The sequence below is a fragment of the Adiantum capillus-veneris genome, chromosome 2 (assembly GCF_014529385.1).
Source record: "Adiantum capillus-veneris isolate H3 chromosome 2, ASM1452938v2, whole genome shotgun sequence".
NCBI classification, from domain to species: domain Eukaryota; kingdom Viridiplantae; phylum Streptophyta; class Polypodiopsida; order Polypodiales; family Pteridaceae; genus Adiantum; species Adiantum capillus-veneris.
In genome coordinates, this window is record NC_140932.1 from 36,858,651 (window position 1) to 36,882,807 (window position 24,157).

The 24,157-nt window shown below is 41.5% G+C and overlaps 1 protein-coding gene across 1 annotated transcript; it reads right to left on the reverse strand.

The window, feature by feature from the left end:
- Window positions 1-19,462: 19,462 nt before the first annotated feature.
- LOC147462634 (protein DOG1-like 2) lies at window positions 19,463-20,790 on the reverse strand. Its single transcript, XM_086526885.1, has 2 exons — window positions 19,813-20,790; window positions 19,463-19,677 (listed from the first exon to the last, which is right to left on the reverse strand). Exons 1-2 carry the CDS (start codon window positions 20,604-20,606, stop codon window positions 19,668-19,670), a joined length of 804 nt encoding a protein of 267 aa, XP_086383011.1. The 5' UTR covers window positions 20,607-20,790; the 3' UTR covers window positions 19,463-19,667.
- Window positions 20,791-24,157: the final 3,367 nt, after the last annotated feature.

The window sequence follows — 24,157 nt, forward strand, 5'->3', positions numbered from 1 at the left end:
GAGAGAGAGAGAGCATGCATAAACAGAAAACGCACACATTGAGAGAGGAAAAGAGAGAGAGAACATGCATAAACAAAAAACGCACACATTGAGAGAGGAAAAGAGAGAGAAAACATGCATAAACAAAAAAAACGCACACACATTAAGAGAGAAAGAGAGAGAAACTAATTTAACGTCGTAGGAAACTAATTAAAATTAAAACACCTAAAGATCTAGCCGACGAGGAGTTGAACTCAAGACCTATTATTCAAGAGGGAAATGGCATAACCAATCTATCATACTTGGCATGGGTGATAGAAAGGTTATACCATTTATCTCTTTTTATTGGCACACACATCCACACACGCGCACACACACAAGAAGAAGAGAGTTATAACGTTGTAGGAAACTATCCTAAAAGACGTTAAAGATTAAGTTAGATGTAGACTTACGTTAAATTAGATTTAGGTTTATTTAAGTTAAATTAGATTAGATCTAGGTTTATTTTTAGTTAGATTTACGTTTATTTACGCTAGATTTAGATTTATGTTATATTAGATTAGATTTAGGTCTCCATAGACTGCGATGCCTGCATGAAGCGGGTGAAGAAAGCCCTCAATGGAATATAGGGTATTGCTGCCTTCACTCATGGTGGGCTCCGTCGATCCAAAAGTACTGGTGAAATGTCTTCAGAAGATAGGGAAGAAGGTGGATCTTCAGGGCGGCAAGAGTCACTACATCCCCATCAATGACCATCTAGACAACCTCTAGTCATTCAACAACAACTTCAAAGTTAGTAACAAGAGCAAGAACGGTCCAAAGGGCCAATGGCTGTCGTAAGATGTGGATGGAGATGAGGCAGCGTCACCGCCGGAAGTTAACTCTCACATCTTTAGTGATGAGAATGCCAACTCTTGCCCAGTTATGTGAAAAATTATGTGTTAAATCAGTTTTAAGGTTCTTATAATCCCTGTTAGTTTAGTTCTTTGTTTTTAATATAACATAATTTACGTTAGATTTAGATTTATGTTATATTAGATTAAACTTAGGTTTATTTAGGTTTACCCACACACACACACACACACACACACACACACAAGAAGAAGAGAGTTTTAACGTCGTAGGAAACTATCCCAAAAGACGTTAAAGATTAGGTTAGATGTAGACTTACGTTAAATTAGATTTAGGTTTATTTTTGGTTAGATTTACGCTTATTTACGTTAGATCGAGTCCACGCAAGAATTACTTACGGTTTAGGGTTTAGAGTTAGACGAACAGTGAAAAGATCTACTATGAAAAGATGTTAAGATGCTGTGAAGTGCTACAGCTAGAGAAGAGGCAAAGGGGTTTTGTCCACTACATGCAGTATCATGTAGACGTGGGTCTATAGATTTCTTGTACCCACAAATATAGGTATTGACCAATAAAGACGAGATTATAACCCAGTGGTTCTGATCTCCATGCACCTCTAGACCGAGGTGTGCGGAGATTGGACATGACTAGAGAATGTGAGGTAGAGAGAGAGAGATAAGACGAAGAATGCCAATAGAATATTAAATTTGTTGTCCAGGTTATAAGATTTTTATCCTCATTATGAGTAGTGACGAGGATGTGGGACCGTCCAACCGAAACATCTATCTCTCAACGAGGGTCTTATGTCCTTGTAATCAATGCAAGCATGCTGTGCGACGGACAAGACGTGTTTCTTTGCAGCACGTTCGCGAATTTGGCGAGTTCGATCCATCTATTATAGATCGAGTTGTTGCCAATTATAACTCGTCGGACTCTGACGCTGGCCAACAAGCAACAATCTTGCAACCCAATAGATGTGTTCGCAGGAGCTTTGGTCAAGCAGCATATGTGAGGCCACAAGATGTAGCCTCTGACAGCTGGGGGGATGATCATGAAGAGCACATTCCCAACGAGGCAATGTTTGAGCCCGAGATTGATGAAATGATCGAGACGATCATGGATTCAGAAAGGCTTATCTATGATGATATGAAAAGTGAAGCCGATACGCCATTGTATAATGGAGCACGTATGTCTAGATTGAAAGCACTCCTGGTTCTTCTCAACATGCAGGCAAAGTTTGGATGGAGTGACACTAGCGTCACAGCGCTTTTCAGGTGATCTATTACAATTAGTTTACTTTAATAAAACTCTAAATGTATAATGATCTGATAGATTTTTACACGACTGTATCGTATTTTTATGTTGTGTAGATTGCTTAAAGAGCACATACTACCAGCTGACAATGTGATGCCAGATTCCCGAGATGAAGCAAGAAAGAGTTTGCGAAACTTGGGGATGGATTACAATTCTATCCACGCTTGTCCTAATGACTGCATTCTTTTCACAGGGGAATACATAGACATGGAGAAGTGTCCGAAATGTGATTCCGAAAGATATCGAGTAGATCTCCACGAGTCAAAAATTCCACAAAAGGTTTTGCGACATTTTCCTCTGCTTCCTCGCATCAAGCATTTCTTCGAATGTAAGTCCATGGCCGCCCTAGCATCATGGCATGAGGAGAATAAATCTTCGGATGGTGTGCTACGAATTCCTGCAGATTGCGCAGCCTGGAAACATATAGATGGAACATGGTCGGATTTTGCCAGGGAAGCTCGAAATTTGCACTTAGGCCTGGCTATGGATGGCGTAAATCCATTTGGTCAAAGATCAACATCTTACAGTGTATGGCCCGTTGTCATCGTCAACTACAACGTTCCCCCGTGGTTGACTACAAAGAAGGGGCACCTATGGCTAAGCTTGATTGTGCCAGGGCGATATAAAGTGGAGAATATGGATGTGTATCTTCGTCCACTATTGGAAGAGCAACAACAATTGTGGATTGGCATAGAGGTGGTGGATATGAGCCAACACACAGGACGGCGGAATGCTTTGATCAGAGGCATTCTAATGTGGACCATGCATGACTATCCCGGGCTAACAGAATGCTCAGGTGATCTATTGACACTCCTCACTCAGACACTGTAAATCTTGTGGATACAGAGCATGTGTCACATGTGGACCTAGACTGAATGCACGTAGGGCGCCCTCACTGAAGAAGAAAATCTACGAAGGTCATCAAGCGTATCTTCCAGAGAATCATGTGTTACGCGACGGCTTTTTGGGAAGAGAGCCACCAAGGATGTCTGCACAAGCATGGTTAGAGCAGAAGGAGATGTGCGATGACGGATTGCCTCCAGGGATGAAGAGACTATCTCTATGGTACGAGTTACCATACTGGCCCTGACTCATGATCAATCACTTGCTCCATCCAATGCACATATTCAAGAATGTGGGTAATCTACTATGGGACCATCTGACCGGCAAGAAAGATACTTTGGGAGCCAGAGTTGACCTTAGAAATGTGGATCGTATGGAGTAATATTGGCCGCAAACAGCGTCTGATGGATCGATAAAACTCCCTAAAGCACCATGGATTTTCACAGGAGCCCAAGAACGCAAAGTAAAAGAGACCATTCGATCTTTTCGGACCCCCATTGGCGTAATGCACTCGCTCCGAACGTGTTTTACTAAAGAAGGAAAGCTTACCGGTTTGAAGTCACACAATTGGCATAAAATGTGTCAGGTACATTCATAGTGGACTTTAATATCATTGCATAAAATGTAGACTTTAATATCATTGCTGCACATACTTTACAGTTTATTTTACCGGTTTCCATTGAGGGATGTTTGTCTCTCGACATCCGTAACACAATCTACAAACTTGCAAAGCTGGTGCAATGGATCTCACAAAAGGAGATCAAAGTAGACTCCATACTATTCGCCAAACTAAATGCTGCGGAGCTTGTGTGCATGTTTGAGAAACATTTTCCTACTACCATGCTAACCATTCAGGTGCATCTTCTTGTTCACATAGTTGATGAGGTGGAAATAGCTGGCACAGTTCATTCCAGATGGATGTTCTTCTTAGAACGTTTCATGAAAACGCTTAAGGGATATGTGCGTCAAAAGGCACGTCCAGAGGGTAGCATGGCAGAAGGTTGGTTGGTATCAAAGTCCCTAGTGTACATTGGAGAGTGGCTAGACGGATTTGATAAAGCCCGGGACACGCTATGGCGAACCATAGATGATGAGCGCATATCTAGGATTGTCATGTGCAATCTCGGTGTTGAGAAGAAGATGACGGAAGATCTAGAGGCTAAAATCAACTGATTTTGCATGCTTCACAATCCAGTGATGCAAAAGTGGATTTCACAATATGAGGATGCAAAGCAAGAGCGACAAAGGGAACGAATCGAGTGGAGACGGGGAAGACGATCACCGATGCACTATCCGACGGGTCTGGAGAGCCTACCAACATTCATGAGCTTAAGATGGTTGCACAACCAATTGAAAAGCGCACAACAATGCGGTGACGAAGTGACTGAGGAAGAGTGGGAGTACTCTCGGGGTTGCGCGACCAAGGTAAGTTTGCAATGTACGACTAGCTAGTGACTTTATTTCTAAACGTTTGAACGGCCACTCATAATCTTTGTTCATTGTAGTATAAGTCATACACAACAGCATGGTGTGAAGGTCGACATTTTAGGGTGGAACGGATTGACAAAAAGCGTTTTACTCAAGATTGTGGAATCATGGCAAAATTTGAACAGTCTAGTCGACGACGTTCCTCTGATGCAGATCCTGTGGTGGCGGAACTCACTTACTTTGGCACACTACAAGAGATTTTGAGGATCGATTACAGAGGATTTTTTGTCGACTTGTTCGACGTGCAATGGTTCAAGATAATCATGGAGGGTCACAACGCTACTATGCGTAGAGGAGAGTCTGGTTTTCTTGAGGTGGATTCTACTAAGAAATGGACTGACCTAAGAGACACTTTCGTACTACCCGAGCCTTGTGAACAAGTAAGTATGTAAATAGTTAGTATCTCCCTTTTACAAGTTATGTGCTTGAAAGCTCTCATGTAAGTTATGTGGCTCTGGCAGGTAATATTTCATCCTACAAAGTCTACATCAAACTGGTGGTACGTCATATAGGTAGCCCCTCGTAGTGCAAGGACGTATGAAGGCTACCATGTGCCAATCACAACGGCATCAATGGACGAGATCAGAGAAGATGCTCAATCAGAAGCCGCTGCGGTGGTGCCAGACGAGCATCAAGATGCTACTACTCTATATGGGGTGCATGCAGAGGAGCTACAAAATGAAACAGAGGATATGTGTTTAAACGGAGAGCTCTATATAGATATAGGAAGTTATGCTGAGTTATGCGAGGATGAGAGAGAGATCTCTTAAAGCCACAAATATTGTATTTGAACAATTTTGCTCCGTGTTGTAAAAGCTCTGGCTCTCTAAGTACCTTCCATGGTGTATAACGCTCTTTTCTACTCGCGCTCACATCTTTTGATTGAAAATTCTGAGTTTTCGACTTGCCTCTTCTATCACTCAATTCATTGCGTCATTGTATTTATATGCGTCATTACGACATTGTATTTAATGGTCTTTGCATCATTGTCTACTCTATTCATTCAATATTAAGTATAAATATTCGTGTGTTTAATGCAGGTATGGATGATGAGGAGTTTCTTTCTTCTTTGTCACCGAAGCAGAGACAGTGGTACGTGGAGTGTCATCACTCTGGCGCATCATCGCGCGTTCCTACTCCATCCGCATCTCCCTCTCTTTCGGAGCATTCGGCGCACTCCGAAGCTTCGGTGTCGACGAGACGATCTTCACACTCGTCTAGACACCAGCGCTCTAGTGGTGGCGGTGGCGGTTGTTGTGGGGATTCCGCCGCCGATGCCTCCACACCGCCTCGTGTTCGACGAGGCTCTTTACCCTCCCCTTCTTTGCCTGCCCCCACACCAGCCACAGCATCGCCATCTACGCCAGGTTTTGCGTGGCTGACTGTTCCTAGCAGCTACACACCTCTACCTACTCCGCCAGGAGCCACCCCACTCGACACTCCTCGCTTCGGGGCCCAGACACCGGTGGAGACACCTGACGTCCGTACCCCCATCGACACGCCGCTAGAGACCCCTGTCGGGACACCCAGGTTCACGCGTCACCGGCCAGAGGGCTTGCCTTACTCCGTCGACTTCAGCGGCGGCATCATCATGGATGATGACGGCAAGAAGGTGATCTCGCGCATGCGTGGTCTTTGCTCTCAGCTGTTTAGACACTACATACTAAACAAATGGAGTGAAGTACCAAGTGATTTAAATGCCAGAGTCATCAGCATACTTCATGATGAGTTTCCCGTTCCAACACGGGATTAGCGCTTCAATGAAGACCGGATGAACATTCGACTGTGCGAATACTGCAAACACAAGCGTTCCGAAGTGCAAAAAGCAATCAAGCATGGGTGGAACAGGCCAGATTGGCTGGCCAAAGAAGATTGGAAGAATGCGAAGAAAGCAGCGCGCGAGAATCCCGACAAGTGGAAGCAACAAAAGGATGCAACCAGAGCGCGAGTAGAGGCAGGGAGCTCGCACCACTTGGGGAGCGGTGGATGGGCATCATTTGAGGCCGATTTTGTAAGTGTTTTCGCATTGCTCTTTATGTTCGATAGTTTAGGGTTTATGAGTTTTTTAATTCTAACATAATGAAATCTTTGTATGTTTTGACAGTGGTCGATGACAGGACGTGATCCCACACCGTATGAGCGCGAGTATGCAGGCAGGAAGGACTTAAACGCCCTGATGGACATTCTCAGTTCTCGTGGCGGCATGGTTAGTATTTAGGTTTACTCTTTTCTATTTTTTGTATTGTTTTATAAATGTCGTTATATGTTTATACTTACTGAAAGCTGTCTTATTGTCTTTTTTTGCAGAATCCGATAGATACGCTGCTTGGACGCGATGAGACGTCTGACTAGACGACGTCAGTTTAGCCGTAGCTAGATAGCATTAGTTTAGTGTTTCTCATAGCTTATGTATCATGAGACGGATTTTATACGTCTTTTTGAACCATGTATATTATTACATTTGTCACCGCAGTTCATTTTGCCAATCAATTCTTTATGCCTATGATGTTGTACAATTGTCATTATTACATTTGCCAATCAGTTCATTTTGCCTATGATGTGTACAATTGTCAATTTTACGCTTGTCAATTTTGCAAACAATGCGTCTTGTGGGTGACTATTTTGGGTCTATTATCTACCCTTCCACTTTTTTTAAAAAGTGAATCAAGTACAATATGGTTGATGGGTGGCAGGGCATTCAATGCCCTGTCACCAAAAAAAATTTCTCTCGGGCGTCGCTATTTATGGCTCTGGAGCGTCGCTATAGACTTCTGTGTAAACGTCGCTATAACCGTCGCTATGAGCGTCGCTATATAGCGACGCTTATAGCGACGCTCATAGCGACGATCATAGCGACGATTATAGCGACGCTCTCGTAGAGACACTATTAGCGACGGTTTTAGCGACGCCGGGGGTTAAAAAAACCCAGTGTATTTCCGTCGCTAACAGCGTGACAAGAGCACACAACCTCTTGTAGTGCTCCACTCTTACATATCTTCCATGAAAGCTTTAAACACTCATCTACCCTGACTACCTACCTAGTAATTATCAATGAAGAGATATGATCGATCTCTTCTTCCAAAAAATCTAAAAAATCAACAATAAATTGATTGTGTGCATCTTCTTCATCAACTTAATCTCCCGCAAGCACCCTAATTATGCAAGCCGACAAAACCTCGCCACGGATCAAGCATTGGAGCGGCAAACGATAAGGCATTGTGAGCAGTAATTTCTTATCCTTTCAAACTCATCCTTGTATATAACCATTCCATAAAATCACTTTTCTTATTATGCTCATGTGAGCATTCCCTTTGTAAATTATCCATTTGGCACGTTTGTGCCTCACTTGTAATTATTATAACTACTAACTCACTAACTACTAACTTGTATACAATTTGCCCATCCAATTTTACCTTAAAAAATGGAGACCCCATGTAGATAGAAACATCTCCATTCAACCCTATAAGTTATTTCTCTTCTCCCTATTCTCACTCAATGTAAATAGAGAAGACAAAGTAGTCCCACCATGAAAAGAATTCAAAAAACCCTAAACCTAATTAACCACACAAATAAGCATACTTATGCCTAGAGATAATCCACTTGGAAATGCTATAAATAGAGCACTTCTACATCACTTTGGGGGGGCTTATATATAAATTGAGAGAAGAAGAGATTTAGCTACTTAAGTGTGTGAGGAAGCCTTTGTGTCAAGTCCTTATGTCGAGATAATCGCTAGAGCTAGGCTCTCCATTTGTACGGTCTACTTATCTATCTTTAATAATTGGATTTGGACACACATATTCTAATCCTAAATCTCTTGACAATTCACAAATTGGTGCTCATTTTGAAATCTTCTAAAGCTTGCCGCAACAATTGGAAACGTCTACTTGTGGTAGCACTTGTGTAGTTTCCTTTGAGAGTTTTTGTTGATGATGGTGTTGAGCATTGGTGGTACTTTGTTGATCTAGGTTGAGGTTGGATTGGAGATCCCTCACTAGAGTAACAAAATCATCAATTGGCTTGTGATTGTGTATATGCGTGCGTCTATTTATGCTCAAGTGTTAGTGACTTTGTTTCATGCATTGTCGTAGGTAAGCCTCTTCATTTGGTATGTTAGGATGTATGATGGGAATGATCGTACAAAGATGTGTGTAAGCTCAAGTGTGATGTTCATGTTCTGATATGTCCTAACTCATTCTAGTTAGGTGGTGCCCTTTGTCTTGGTTTTGTGTGGGTTTGGTTTGATCTTTTGGCCATCCATATATATATATATATATATATATATATATATTGAGCGACATGGGAGCCTAGGTGGTGCTTAGAGGCCACGTCCTTGCTGCTTGCCCAGGACCGCCTCAATTTTGGTGCCCCCACGAAGGACCTCTCTCATCTCTATAGGTATTTTTTTAAAGGCTTGAATGTAGTTTGTACGAATCAACTCTTTACACTTGCAATTACAAAGAATCCATCCAAGCATAACATAGTTATTTGTAGGAATGAATAATGGACCCAAATCCCCACTCCAAAAGGATCCTCCAAGTGGAGAGGACTACTTGATTGACTGCTCCTAGCACACAAGCTGCTTGGATAAAAGAAAAGTCCTCAAATGTTCCTTCTATATCCAAACTAAAACAATCAAGGTGCAAAACTTCTCCTTGAATAGTGATGTAATCCCTATTTCTAGGAAGCCTTTCAACTATGTTTTGGGCTAGTTTTGAACCTAATCTTTCCATAGATGTGAGGATTCACGCCTACAAATGAGATGCAAATAACCTAAATGTTCATGAAATTTTCCTCAATTAGAGTAATATGAAAACATGCACATCAAAAGATATATTATAATCAATGAGTAGTAAGATTACAGGTAGTGGAGATTGTAGAATTTCTCCTAACGCCTCCGCTATGACGACTCTTATCCAGAGATAAGAGTATCCCGACTTGACTTTGAAAGCTTTAGAGTGTTCCTTGGTGTGATAAATAGGCTACCTTTTGATTTTGAATCTCGAGGGAGGAACGTGCTTCACACTTGGCTTTACGAGGCGGAGCGGATTTCTATCAGATACAAAGGACCTATGGTCTTTGAATGTGAGGATCCTGCAGCACCCACACTCCTTGATCACTTCACTTTGGTTCTTTTGTGGTAGAATTCAAGGGTTCCTTTTTAAGATTTTTTGAGCACTCTAATCATGGCTGTGAACAGGAAAATGTCGGGATATCCTCTTTTCTTTGGGGAACCTGGAGAGGATCCTGATCTGTTTCTTGCAGATTTTTGAATGGCCTTACACATCAATCGTATCTTCATAGATGATGAAAGGTTAGGGATGTTTCAATTTGTCCTTCGATGTGATGTTGATACATGGTTTCAAGGACTTAGTGAAGAGGTAAGGGTCGCGTTTCCTAGGGTAATTGAGGCATTTCAAGCTCGATTTGGCCAATCTCTTAACACCCAAAAATTGTGGACAGATATCACTTTGCTAAAGTAAAAATGTTTAAGTGATTATTATGAGTATAGACAAGAGTTTACTCGTTTATGGACTCTTTGGTTGCGTAGCTTGCCTAACCCGGGAGATGGTGCAGAATTTCTTAAGAAGGAGAGATTCATTGGAGGACTCATTCCCCCATTAAGGATCAAGGTCCAAGTAGGAGAACCAACAAATTATGCAAATGCTGAGCGTAGGGAAACCCAAAAGGTAAGGAAGATGATGTGTTTGGAGGAGGGAGAAAGTTCAAATACACAAAGAGAACCCCTCCTTCCAACATCAACAACAAGGACAAGGGAGCTTCCGGAGGTAATGGCCGATGTCATTGAGAGGTTAAATGAATCTTTGAACAACATGTCAATTCACCTTGCACAAGCCATAGGTCCAAGGGGACAAGCCAAGAAGCCCGAGGAGAGAGAGCCACGACCAAGGCGAGTCTTGCAATGTTGGAATTGCGATGAATCTGGGCATGGGATGTATAATTGTCCTTGGCCCCGGGGGGAGCCAGGGAGGCCTAACTTGAATTATCCAGTATTGAATGTTGGTGAAGGCACTAGTCAACAACCAATGCTCTTGCAACGACAAAATGCTGCTCGACCTCCACCACGAGGAGTAGAGGGAGTACCACCTTTGCCTGACCCAGATGTTAGTGTCGTAGAAGTCACACAATCCAAAGAAGATGACATTGAAGCAAATGGCATCAAACGTGGGCGTGAGAAACGTAAGGAAAAGGAAGGTGTAACATCACAAAGTGACCATGGATGAGGAAAGAAAACAAAAGAAACCAAGGAGGGCAAGAGGACTCAACATCGCATCAACCTTCAAGACTTCCCTCCTGGACATGGTATGGCTCCCTACAACCTTATGGAGGACATGAGAGGTAAGGGTCCAAGCATATCACGACCCCAATTTCTTGCATTGTGCCCACATGTTAGGAGGGAGTTAACAAAGGCAGTTAGCACTAGGAGAAGGACAAAAGAAAATGTGCCTGTCATTAAAATTGCACATGCACAAATGGATGAGGATATTACACCTTTGCTAGATTGCTATATCAAGGGAAAACTAGTTAAGAAGGGTCTAGTGGATGGGGGTGCACAAATTTGCATTATGACAGAAGAACTTATGCAAAGACTAGGCATGCACATCCATGAGACGCCTGAAATCAAAGTGAAAATGGCAAATAATAGCAAGGCTAGGTGCTTGGGAGTTTGTAAGAATGTTTATGTGGAAGTTTTTGGCATTAAAAAAGCTGTTGATTTCTATGTTATGTCTACAAAGGGAAATGGCTACCCATTTATCTTGGGTAGACCTTGGCTAATGAGAATGCGAGCTTTGCAGGATTGGGAAAGTGGAAAACTGATCTGCAAGAATGACAATCACAAAAAGGTTGTCTTTGACATGAAGGAACAACGTCAAGAAGAGCTCCATGAGGAATCTTCTCAAAGTGAAAGCTATGATGGACGGGGAGTCACCCATTGAAGTCATGGGTGTACAATTTAGGCCAAACAATAAAACAAGTTGTCAAGGGTTGGAAGAGGTAAGCCTCCAAGAGAACCAAATGGTATGTTGTCCAAGACGCTTACATGGGAGGAAAGAGAGGATTTTAAACAAATGATGAGAAAATTTCCAAGGCTTTTTGCTAAGGATTACACAGATGTACAAGGAGTGGATGCTATTCAGCACAAGATTGAGCTAAAGCCAGAGATCAAACCAAAGGCACAAAAGCTACGAAGGCTAGGTGTCATCAAAGAGCAAGCACTACTCAAAGAGGTACGAAATCTTCTAGCAGCAGGATTCATCTACCCTGTAGAGAATTCTGAATGGGTCTCTCCAGTTGTGGTCACTCCAAAGAAGAATGGCAAGTGGAGGGTATGTGTTGATTATCAGCCACTCAACGAGGCAACGAAAAGGGATCACTTTCCTCTCCCATTTCAAGACTAGATTCTTAATGAGGTGACAGGTAAAGAAAAGTACACGGTATGTGATGGCTACTCTCATTACTTTCAAATAGGTATTGCATTGGAGGATCAATTGAAACAACCTTCATCACTCCTTGGGGTTGTTTTTCTTTTAGAGTCATGCCATTTGGTTTGACAAATGCTCCAGGAACCTTTCAACGTTTCATGAACATGGTGTTTCAAGAATTTTTTGGGAAGTCTATTAGAGTATTTATATATGATTTTTGCATCTACAGCTCTAAATCATTACATCCACAGAAGGTAGAAGAAGGCCTGAAGAAGTTATACAATATGGGAGGTCAACTCCACCCCGACAAGTGTCACATAGGTGAAGATGAAGTAATCTTGCTTGGTCGCAAGGTTTCTTCCAAAGGCATTGAGGTGGATCCAGCAAAGGCAAAAGCTCTCATTGAGCTACCATCACCAAAGAGTCTTAAAAAGGTAATCTCATTTGTTCAGAATATGAAGTACATGTCATGCTTCATTCACTTGGCATCGGAGTTACTTCACCCGCTTCAAAAGTTGACACAGCAAGTAGAGTTTGCATGGTCTGATGAGCTTGAAGAGTACTTTTATTGTATTGAAATGGTCTTGTCAGTACTACCAACACTTATACCTCCATGTTGGGAATTCACATTCTTTGTCAGCTCAAGTGTGGATAAGGAAACATTGGGTGCAGTTTTGTTACAACAAGATCCACATAGCACTAGGATGCGGCATGTCTACTTTGCTAGCAGGGTCATGAATGCACTTGAAAAGAACTACACAGAAGCAGAGTCTATGATGCTTTCTCTCGTCTTTGTAGTAAGGAAGTTTAGATCGTATCTCTTGCCAAAACCTTTTATCATACTCACTGCTAAAAACTTGCTTCCTTGGGTGTCATCTCAAATGACTCTTAAGTATCAGGATTTCAAAATGGGTCATGGAGTTGAAAGAATTCCAATACTCTTTCAAGGTAGATGACAATGTGCATGCACAATTAGCAGGGATTCTCACCTATAGAGTGAATGAAAGAGACATCAAAGTGCCTGAAGTGAAAACCCTACCTTTACCACCACCTAAAAGTTTACCTTATACATTCACCTTGTTTTTTAATGGAGCATTTAGGAAGGCCACAGGAAATGCTGGGAGAGGGCTTGTTTTGCATGATTCAAATGGTGAAGTTGTTATGAAAAAGCATGTGAAGTTGCCCGATTCCACGAGCAACAATGAAGCAGAATACGACATACTACTCCATGGATTGCAGGTGTGTGTCTCTTAAAAGATACGGCATCTCATGGTAAAAGGAGATGCGCTTCTTATTGTCAAGAAAATTCTTGGTATTTGGGCTTGTAAAAATTAAAGGCTAAGGGAAAAGGTTCAAGCCATCCGTAGACTCTTCAATCAATTTGAAGAAGTGCAATTGTATCATATTCCTAGGAAACAAAATGAAGTTGCTGATTTGCTTGCCCAAAAGGAAGTTGCATGCGATGAGAGTGAAGTGCAAGTCATCCTGGCAGCAGCAGCAATAAAGCAACCAAGGTACCAAGGGATGGAGTCATTGGCTCCCATTGTGAGCTATATCCTAGAGGGCGAGTTTCCACAAGGCTTCACAAAGGCTCAAAAGTGGAGGCTCATGGAGAAGACAAGCTCATATCTATTCGTGGAAGGTTCCCTCTACCAAAGAGGAAAAGACCAAGTTTGTAGAAGAATACCAACCATGGAGGAGATTCCATCCATTTTGGAAGGTTTGCATGAAGAAGCTTGTGGTGGTCATTTTGCACAAGAACTCGCTGCAAAAAAGATTCTACTTACTGGGTATGTTTGGCCAAGCTTACACATTGATGTTCAACATTGGTGTAAAAGATGCCACAATTGTCAAGTTAATGGAAACAAGCACTTGTTGCATGGTCCACGTCAACTAGTCCTTGCAAATGGTCCATTTGAAAAATGGGGCATTGATGCTATGGGACCATTACCTAGGACTAAAAATGGAAAATTGTATATCTTGGTGACTATAGACTACATGACTAGGTGGGTAGAAGCTCAAAGTGTGGCAAGAGTAAATGAGAGGACAATAAGCAAGATTGTATATACTCACATTTGTTGCAGATTTGGAACACCTTTGGAAATTGTTTCTGACAATGGTCCAAGATTTAGGAAGGGTTTGCTCACAGAAGTTTGTGATGAGCTTCACATTCTACATCGGCATAGCACCCCCTACTATCCTCAATCAAATGGTTTGGTTGAGAAAGCTAATGGAATCATTGCAGGGATCATCCGAAAGATGTTAAAGAACAAGACCAAGCTATGGGATGACTTCTTGGATGGGGCATTGTGGGTGTATCGAACTACGTATAAGGAAGCTACGGATTTCACACCCTTCCACCTTGTATATGGGCAAGAAGCTTTGCAGCCTATCGAGCTCAACATTCCAACAATACGACTTCATGGAAAGGTGGCACAAGGAGAAGAAGAAGCATGGGCAGATCGTCTCCTCACCTTAGCAGAGCTAGAATGGAAGCGGGAGGCAGCTTACGAGTGCTACAAAAGCAGAGCCACGCAAGTAAAAGATAAGCTCAACAAGAAAGTCAACGACAAAGGAATCAAAGAAGGAGACCTGGTGTTAAGGTATGACAACTGACTTGATAACCGCTTTGATGTGAAGTTCAATACTAGGTGGCAGGGTCCCTACATCGTGAAGAAGGTCTTTAATTCAAGCTACCATGAGCTCATGGATCTGGATGGAAAGAAGCACTCTAAAAGGTAAATGGTTATCGACTAAAGCCCTACTTGAGTCGCAGTCTACCAAAGGGTTTACAAAACGAAGAGGCTACATCATCCATGTTTTGTTGTGACATTCATACACATACAACATGCAAAAGTAGTAGGGAGCGACAACAAACACATTCTTTGGAAACATCAAATCTCATCAACACTCGGACGTCACTTGCATTGGAAAGAATGTCTTTTCATGGTACATGAATGTACCATCATCTTGGGGGAGGGCTAAATGAAAGCTGCTTTTCGCTATTAAAAATTTCACATTTTTAGCCTCACTCCATCACTACTAACCTTTTAACTCTACCCACATGCTAACTCAAAGATTGTACATACCTTATTTTTCTTCATGTGTGTGATACCACGCTATAGTAGTGGATATGGTGTGCTCATAAATGTGTATATTTCTCTAAAGTGTGTCCTAACCATAAAACTCCACCCTTACTAATTACCTAAATAGGGTTGGATCCAAAAAATTATTACTGCCCTTAGTATTTATGTAAATATTTTTTTCCTTTGTTTTAAAGGGCATAAATATTAAGAGTGTGATTATATAAAAACAAAAAAATTATTTTCACACATATTTTTTCCCATCTCCTTTTATGTAACTAGGTGTGAGTATTTTTTCCCTACCCACCTACTAATTCACTAGGTGTGTGTTGTGTTTTCTACGATATAGTGATTTTGTAAATTTTACATATATATTTACATCTCAAGAGAGTGTATTTATATATTTCTATTTTACTTATCCATGAGATTCCACTTTTTTTCTTCACGCTAGTTAACTACAGTGTACTTTTTCCTTTCACATTGTGTAAAATTGTAAATATTATTTTTTCACTCCACCTATTGTAAGAAAATATAACAATATATATTTTAGCATATCTCTTTTGTATATTATCTTATCTTATTTTATTTTACTTTTATATTTTATATACATATTATTTATATTTTATTACTATAATCATGCACCTTAGCTTGTACACTTGTTATCATGCATATCGTCACCAAATTCAATAATAATTTTTCATGGACTCAATGGAGCATTATTAAGGATCCATGTGATGCCCTCATGCCTCACCAATTGGAATATATGCAAGCTCAACAACCAAGGACTCCACTTGGAAGACTTTGAGAGGGAGAAAAAGACATGCTTTTGGGCGAATTTTCATGCATGATTCCACTCCGAGTTGGACTTTGCACAAAACTACAAATTGTAGCTCGTGAGCTGAGGTTTCTAGCAAAAATTATTTCGCATTTTTTGGAGCTATGAGCGATTTTTTGTGGGCATTTTGGTGGACCAAAGGTTTGCTATCTTGGTCCAAAATGCTTCACCCTCACTCTCCTCTTCACCCACACAAACTCTCATTTCCATCTCCATTCTATTCAAACCTGCAAACACTCTCCCCCTCTAAGTACAACTAATCCTTATCACCTCCACTCTTACATACGTTCCATGAAAGCTTTAAACACTCATCTACCCTAACTACCTACCTAGTAATTATCAATGAAGAGATATGATCGATCTCTTCTTCCAAAAAATATAAACAAGAGCAAAAAACTGATTGTGTGCATCTTCTTCATCAACTTAATCTCCCGCAAGCACCCTAATTACGCAAGCCGACAAAACCTCGCCAAGCATTGGAGCGGCAAACGACAAGGCGGTTCGAGCCGTAACAGGTTTCTTATCCTTTCAAACTCATCCTTGTATCTAACCATTCCATAAAATCACTTTTCCTATTATGCTCATGTGAGCATTCCCTTTGTAAATTATCCATTTGGCACGTTTGTGCCTCACTTGTAATTATTATAACTACTAACTCACTAACTACTAACTTGTATGCAATTTGCCCATCCAATTTCACCTTAAAAAATGGAGACCCCATGTAGATAGAAACACCTCCATTCAACCCTATAAGTTATCTCTTCTCCCTATTCTCACTCAATGTAAATTGAGAAGACAAAGTAGTCCCACCATGAAAAGAATTCAAAAAACCCTAAACCTAATTAACCACACAAATAAGCATACTTATGCCTAGAGATAATCCACTTGGAAATGCTATAAATAGAGCACTTCTACATCACTTTGGGGGGGCTTATATATAAATTGAGAGAAGAAGAGATTTAGCTACTTAAGTGTGTGAGGAAGCCTTTGTGTCAAGTCCTTATGTCGAGATAATCTCCAGAGCTAGGCTCTCCATTTGTATGGTCTACTTATCTATCTATAATAATTGGATTTGGGCACACATATTCTCATTATCTCTTAAATCTCTTGACAATTCACAAATTGGTGCTCATTTTGGAATCTTCTAAAGCTTGCCGCAACAATTGGAAACGTCTACTTGTGGTAACACTTGTGTATTTTCCTTTAAGAGTTTTTGTTGATGATGGTGTTAAGCATTGGTGGTACTTTGTTGGTCTAGGTTGAGGTTGGATTGGAGATCCCTCACTAGGGTAACAAAATCATCAATTGGCATCTGACATGATGTTTAGTGCAAGCTCATGAGAATCCAAAATCTTTTTGGATTCATGAGGTATTCTTGGTGGTTCGATAAGGTCAACTAACACACATGTGTCAATGACATTATCATTCTGTCCTAGCAGTTTTCGTAAACGGCTAACATGATAATTAGGATGAACTCGTGAGTGCTCAGGAAGAGCTAACTTATAGGCCACTTGACCTATATGTTTGAGAACGATAAATGGTCCATAATATCGTGGTGAGAGTTTAGTGAATTTTCTCGTCTTCAAACTTTTTGAATGGTCCGGAACCTTGGGGAAAACCTTGTCGCCTTCTTGAAAAGTAGCAAGACAACAATGCTCATTTGCGTACTTCTTCTTATATCAATCTTGAGCTTTCTTTATATTTTGTCGAGCAACTCGAAGCATATCAAAATGGTCTTGGAAAAAATCCTTCGCTTGTTGTATCTTGTTTGTAGAGCCAACCCCACCGTAACGGGTGATCTAGGTTGAAAATCTTATAAAAGCATATATGAACTAAACCCTGTAGTCACATATTTTGAACTATTATAAGAAAATTGCAATATAGACAAGTAGTCTTTCCCAATTGGTTTTGTTCTTGCTAATGTACACTCGTAGAATATCCTCTAGCACTTGATTAACTTTCGGTTTGATCATTTTGACAAGATACTCATAAAGACAAATGTATGAAACACAATTTCATGTCCATCTTCATGCACCAGTCAAATTTGGTGGTACGGATGTTGTTGAAGTCAATGCAACTAAGACATGCAGAGCCACTCAATTTATGTGTGGCATAGGAAACTAGTTCTAGATAATGAGCTTATTCAAAGCTCCATCATCCATACCCATGTGATAGGATCCATTCGTCTTTTACACTAGAAGTACATGTCAGCAAAAAGGAGAGAAGACATAGATTAAACCAAATCCTTCTCAGAAAGCTCATTCACCTATTTTAGGATCTCCTTTCATTATTAGGCACTCACACAATAGGCTGGCTTATTACAGGAGGCAAGCATTGAGCACAAGTTTTGTGTCTTTCCATAAAATTCTAAGGAAATTGTTAATATAGGATTGTAATTGTATACACAAATTCTTGTATGCTGTTATGCTTGTTGTCACTATATTCAAATGAAATAATAGTGGCTAGAGCCACAACCTGAAAAGCACACAATATACAATAGCCATTGTGCCCTTAATTCGCCAAACTTGTTGGATGAGGAGAGATGTAAACTAATTTCATGGACATTTATAATCAAACACAAGTTCCATGGCTTTTCATAAAAAATTAAAAAAATAAGTTAATATATAGGGATCTTATGATATATACAGTTTTTTGTATACACCGTGGAGCTGGTAGACTGCTACACGAAGTTACTCTTAACCTTATGGAAATATATTCAAGTGGGATACCAATGGCTAAACTTTAAAGCCACTTTAGAAGAAATATTGTAGTGCTAGTTAAGTTACGTTTGAGGAGGTTGTGTAACTTTTCTAGCTACTTACCCAACCACAAGAGGACACAAAATGTAGTAGCTACCGTGAGCTAAGTTCATTGAATTGGCTAATTTCTTCATTGAATTCGCTAAGTTCGTTGGAGATGTAAACTAGTTTGTTCTAAATACTATAAGTGTTGGGTGCAATACCCAAAAGTCTGTATGTGGAAGCATTCAAGCAATAGCTACAAGGATACCTACAAATAATGTAACTTATAATTAATAAAAGTAACCGGTTAGTCATGTCTCTTGCCTCTTAAGAGTGAGTGTAGTGATTATGCTACTCCAAGACAATGATGAGAGAGGACATGCATGTCTCCCATAGTACTAGTCTGCATCACAAATACAAGAAAATATTTATTTTGTAGCATTGTAAAAATAGCCCAAGAGACCTCAAAGCTCCATTTAGAGAAGTACAATACTTAAAACCTCTTAGTGATGTAAAAAGTCAGTTCAAGCTTCAAAGAGCTATATTATTCATAAGAAGGTAAATGAGTTGCTAGGCTATTGGCTTGTTTTGTAATGTTGACCCATAAATTGTCAGGGCTATCTCTTCTTGTAAGCGCCCACCCAAGCACTATATATTTTTCTGTCTAAAAAAATCTCCTTGGATTAATAGCTTTGTTTTTTGTTATTTTCTTTTTTGTTTTGTTTTGTTTTGTTTTTTGTTTTTATTTTTTTTGGGGGTTGGAGGCTTGTTTTGGGGGGGGGGGGGGGGGGGGGGTGTGGATTTTAAGAAAGATCAACATCCACGATAGACTACCCACGATAGATAGCAATCTTAAAGGACCTCCAAAGACTTTTAGCAAGTAAATACAGTGGAATGCATGCAGTCTGCAGGAAGACAGAATCAAGATATTGCATCATTCATACATTCATTCATTCAGTAAAAATGGGTAGAGTAAAAACATATATAGCCTGAGAGGGATCGAAGCACTTAGCTTGTGGCCAGTTAAAATACATGGCGCCACGAATTTTTACTGTCAATGTCCGGCCGGCCGGGTCCAGTACTCCGACTACAGACCCCTGCCACACCGTCACAAGGGAAGGTTGGTCGGACAGACTCTCAGACCAGAATGGATAATGCAGCAAGGAGTAGCTGGTTATGATCACATCAGATATGCACATTCACAGGTAGAAAATAAATAAACAGTGGCTAACCTTGGAAATGGAGGTACGTTACTGCGGCCCAATCTCCGAAGAGCGACCTGCAGCTTGGAGGATGCCAATAAGAACTGCCCCTTCTGGTACGACGTGTGAAGCAGCTCTAGCAACTTGTCGAAAGCGGACTGGCGAAGGGCGTCCGCTTGCATGTGCAGCTCCTGCAGGGCTGCGATTTTCTGTACGAGAACAGATTTCTCCTGTGTCATGCTGCTACTGCTGCCGCCCTCATCGGCACTTCGCAAGGCTGGGGCCCGCGTGAACTCGCCGCTGAAGTTGAAAGGTTGATCGGTCAGCCTCTGCTGGCATTTTGCTGTCTCCCGCTCGATGCGATCCTCCTCTTTGATAGTGCTAGTCTGCAGGTCGTTCAGCTGGCTCAACTGCAAGGCGGACAGCGAAGCCAGCGACGCTGGCCGCACATCGTTTGCAGTTCCCAGCTCTAAAAGAGCCTCCAGCTCTGCCTGAATCTGGTGGCCCATCAACGCGTACAGCAGCTGAAACGCCGTCGAAGGGCGCTGCAAGCTCCCCATCCACATGAACACCCTCTCCACTGCAGATACTGCCGGCCACGCCACGAAATTGCGCTGCCGCTGTGCCGAAGCTGCTGTTTTCGTAAAGTCATGATAGTGCTGCACAGCCCTGTGCACTGCCTGTGAGAGTGTGTCATCATCCTCTGACAAGGTCTGGCTCTCTGCACGCAGAGCCCGGCCAAGCTCATCTATTATCCTCTCCTGCTCCTCCAGCCACTGCGCGTACTCTGCTTCCAGGACGTCTTGGACACCGGATCCCGCCATGTACAAAGCTGCTGCTGCGCCTGCTGCGTATACATGGGAAGAAATAGCAAGTAGAGCAGATCGTGCTTAGCGTCTGGACGGTTTGAGCGGCCAAAGGGTGTATGAGAGTGGGGGTTGTGAAGCTTGCCTGTCTACCACTCCAAAATTTTGATGCAGTTACCCGTTTGGGAGTAGCCGCAGAGCCAGAAATAAGTGTGAAAGGGGATTCAGGAGGAGGTAGTTTATGTTTGGACGTGCTTTTTGTGGCAGGCGGTTCTCTAAAAGGGCAAGTTGCAACTCGCAGGAGCTGCCCCCAAGACTGCCTGGGCAGGAAATCTGAGTCGTTGGTGGAGACAGGGGACCCGGGGACAAACCAATGAAACATATAGCAAATAAATAATAAACAGAAAATCAAAAAAAAAATTGGGCTTCCTGTGTGGTGCCCACTGTCCAGTCATACCCGGGTTCCCGCCTTGCCATTTGTCAGTCATCCAACCACGACGGTCTCCGAAAAGGACCTTTTCCTTGTTGGCCCGCCTCTGGCAGATATAAAATAAACGTAATAATAGCACAAAACACCATATAAAGCTAAAGCTTTATTTGAAAAGATACACGGTAAGGTCACGAGATCCCCCCGGTAAGGTCTCCTTGCCAATTATGTCCCACAGTCACACCTTTTAAAGTCTCGAAAATATCCATTCACTGCATCTCATTCTCCCAACATAGAGGTCACAAAATATGACATCGAGTCTCGCACATGCAAATAGTTCCCGCCCACAGTTATATCATGGAACTAGATCTTAGGGCCAAGTCGCACCAGGGTGTAGCAAGGGTAAGGGGAAAAGACTCTCACCTCTGGTCGCACTTGCAAACTGGCGCACAGAAAGCCAACTTGGGCTACAAAAAAGGCGAAGGTATGGCAAAAAGCAGCGGAGCTCATTGGGCAGAGGGAGAGAAAACTGCGGTCCTGCGTTTTTCTCCTAAACTATAGCTTAGTCTCTTCATTTTTGAAGGGGTTAGCGCAGCTTCGACAAGGTTTCTACAATCGTGAAGAGAAAATCGCAGTTTCTATAATTAGCTCCCCCCACCGCCTTTGGGTGCGACTCGGCTCTTAGGGTGGATTCACACGTAGGAGTGGCAGGCGTGGAGCAAATGTCAACAAATTTTGTCCCTTGTTGACTTCAACTAAACCCTAAACCGCGCATCTCCATGAACAACAGTGGTATCCAAAGACCCTGCCAATCTGCCTCTCGGAGATATTAAAACATAATAATAGAGTATACCTCCACATAATAAATCTTTTTTTGAAAACATACATGATAAGGTCAGAAGATTCCCTAGTAAGGTCTACTTGCCAATATGTCCCATCCTTCAGAGTCGAAAAGATCCATTCACTGCATCTCATTCGCCCAAATGTCGACCACCATAAAGGTCACAAAATATGAACTCGAGTCTCACACATGCAAATAGTTCCAACTTCTTCTCCATAACTACACCTTGAAACTAGATCTTGTTGAAAGTGTCACTCATGACTACTTGGTGTATGTTATATGTAGCTCTTAGCCATTTGGCAATTGCTCCATGAGTAGCCACCATTGCATGTGTAGGGAGATCTAAAGAGTAGTCCACTAGTAGGCGAGTGTGGGCTACCCATGAAAAAATTATTAAGGCAAAGGTTACCATCAGCATTGGAAAGTACACTGCATGTAGACACGGGAATCATTGGAGTGAAAGGAAAGGTGATCCTCATCGCATGCAAAAAAGAGTGGCGTCTACTTAGCTTGGGGAGGGTCGCTATGTATAACTTATGTATATCACATACGTTCAAGGACTATTTTAAAAAATCTTTATGTGTGAACTTTTTACAAATAAAATAACTCTTTTTCTATTAAATCTATAAATTTTTTCCTTGATTTCTTTTTATGGTACCCTTCTGTATGTGAAAATGTGAGAAGAAATGAAATTGAATAACACCTTCTGTTGCACACACGTGATAGTCACATAGTTATTAAGTGACCCCCCTGAGCTACTTAGCAGCACCCTTCATAGACGTCAGTGATTGGGCAAAGGGTGTCATATGTTACCATATACATGTGGTAGTGATGTGTGTGAACACACTCAGGATGTCAGGGCATTTTTTTCCTCACTAGGAGGTTTTTTTCCCCATGCATTATAAATACGCTCATCACTATAGGGATAACTTATCTTTGCATTGTGCACTAAGCAACACTAGTCTCTGTTGTGTGCCTTGAGCTTCTTCATCTTCTCCAAGCTGTGTGTGTTTCCCTACAATCCTATTTCCAACAATTCGTATCAGAGCAGGTTGCTTCCTCTTGGGCATAGTCACCAACTTCGCCAACACATGCATGCTCACTTTCTTAGATTTGGGTGAGATTTGGTGAGCATCATCAGGTCAACAAAAACTTTGGGCAAGCTCGTTGAGCTTAGTCTGCTGAGATTTTCCATTCATGCCAATTTTGGCCTCAGTTTTTACTTTAGAAAGTACTACCTCGGCAATTTTATCCTGTTATGCAAAATTTATGTTAGTGCAATGTTTTTCATACCAGGTCCCTTACAATTTTCTGTGGGTTTTGATATATAGCATGTGTTATTCCTTTTTGTTTCTCCTCTTTTTGGGCAGTTTTGACATCAGGTGTAGGCACTTGCATGGCTGACAACAACACATATGTGTTCAAGCTATTTGCTGCTATGGAAAAATTAGACGGGGACAATCACTCAATGTGGGCTTACATGATACAGCATGTTCTTGTGTCAAAGGGGGTTTGGAATGTTCTGCAAGGCATTGTTAATATACGTCGTGATTATGTGGATGTACGCACTATTGAGGATGTCGCAGGTTTTGGTTGTAGGATTGTCGTTGTTAGAGTTTTTTTGCACACAGCTAAGTGGGCTCGTTGGGATCACTATGAAAAATCTCAAAACATTTATCGCGCCCTTTTTAGCGCGTTTTGTAGAGAGAGAGTCCAAAATGGACTAGCCAGAGAAGAGAGAGGAGGGCGGGGGAGGGGCTTTTTTGTATTTCAAATATTACCTCGGATATATCCACTCAAATTACCACCAGTGTTACTGTGATTATTGCCGCAATAATTACCACGCCTATTATCAAATCCCGCTTTAGCAATTAAACATTCAAATTTTGGTGTTTTCCTCTGTTTTGCTAGTTAATAAAAATCAAAGAGCATTATTTAACATTTCAAAAAAATTAAAAAGTGATATTAAAACATGAAACAATAACTAGCTATGTGGATAAACATGAAACTACAAAGGGCTTGCTCCATCCTAAAGTTATGCATGCGCCTCCATGTAAAGCAAGCATTGTCAAAGATGAGAAGCTAAACATGGACGGCATCTTCTGTCGAGGCATGGGCATTATAGAGTGAAATATGCCCACATTTTACCAGATGGTAGCACCTATGTTAGCTTCTTCAACCTCTATCTTGTAATAATGTTCACGTGACCTACACATTTCTTATAAATTAAATTAATCACTCCCACTTGATTAACATAATTTAGCATGCTTCACAAAATTAGAGAGACAAAGAGGGGGGCGA

Bases quoted from the DNA above. Each gene is read 5' to 3' on its own strand.
- LOC147462634 (XM_086526885.1), bottom strand. From the start codon at position 20,606: ATGGCGGGATCCGGTGTCCAAGACGTCCTGGAAGCAGAGTACGCGCAG.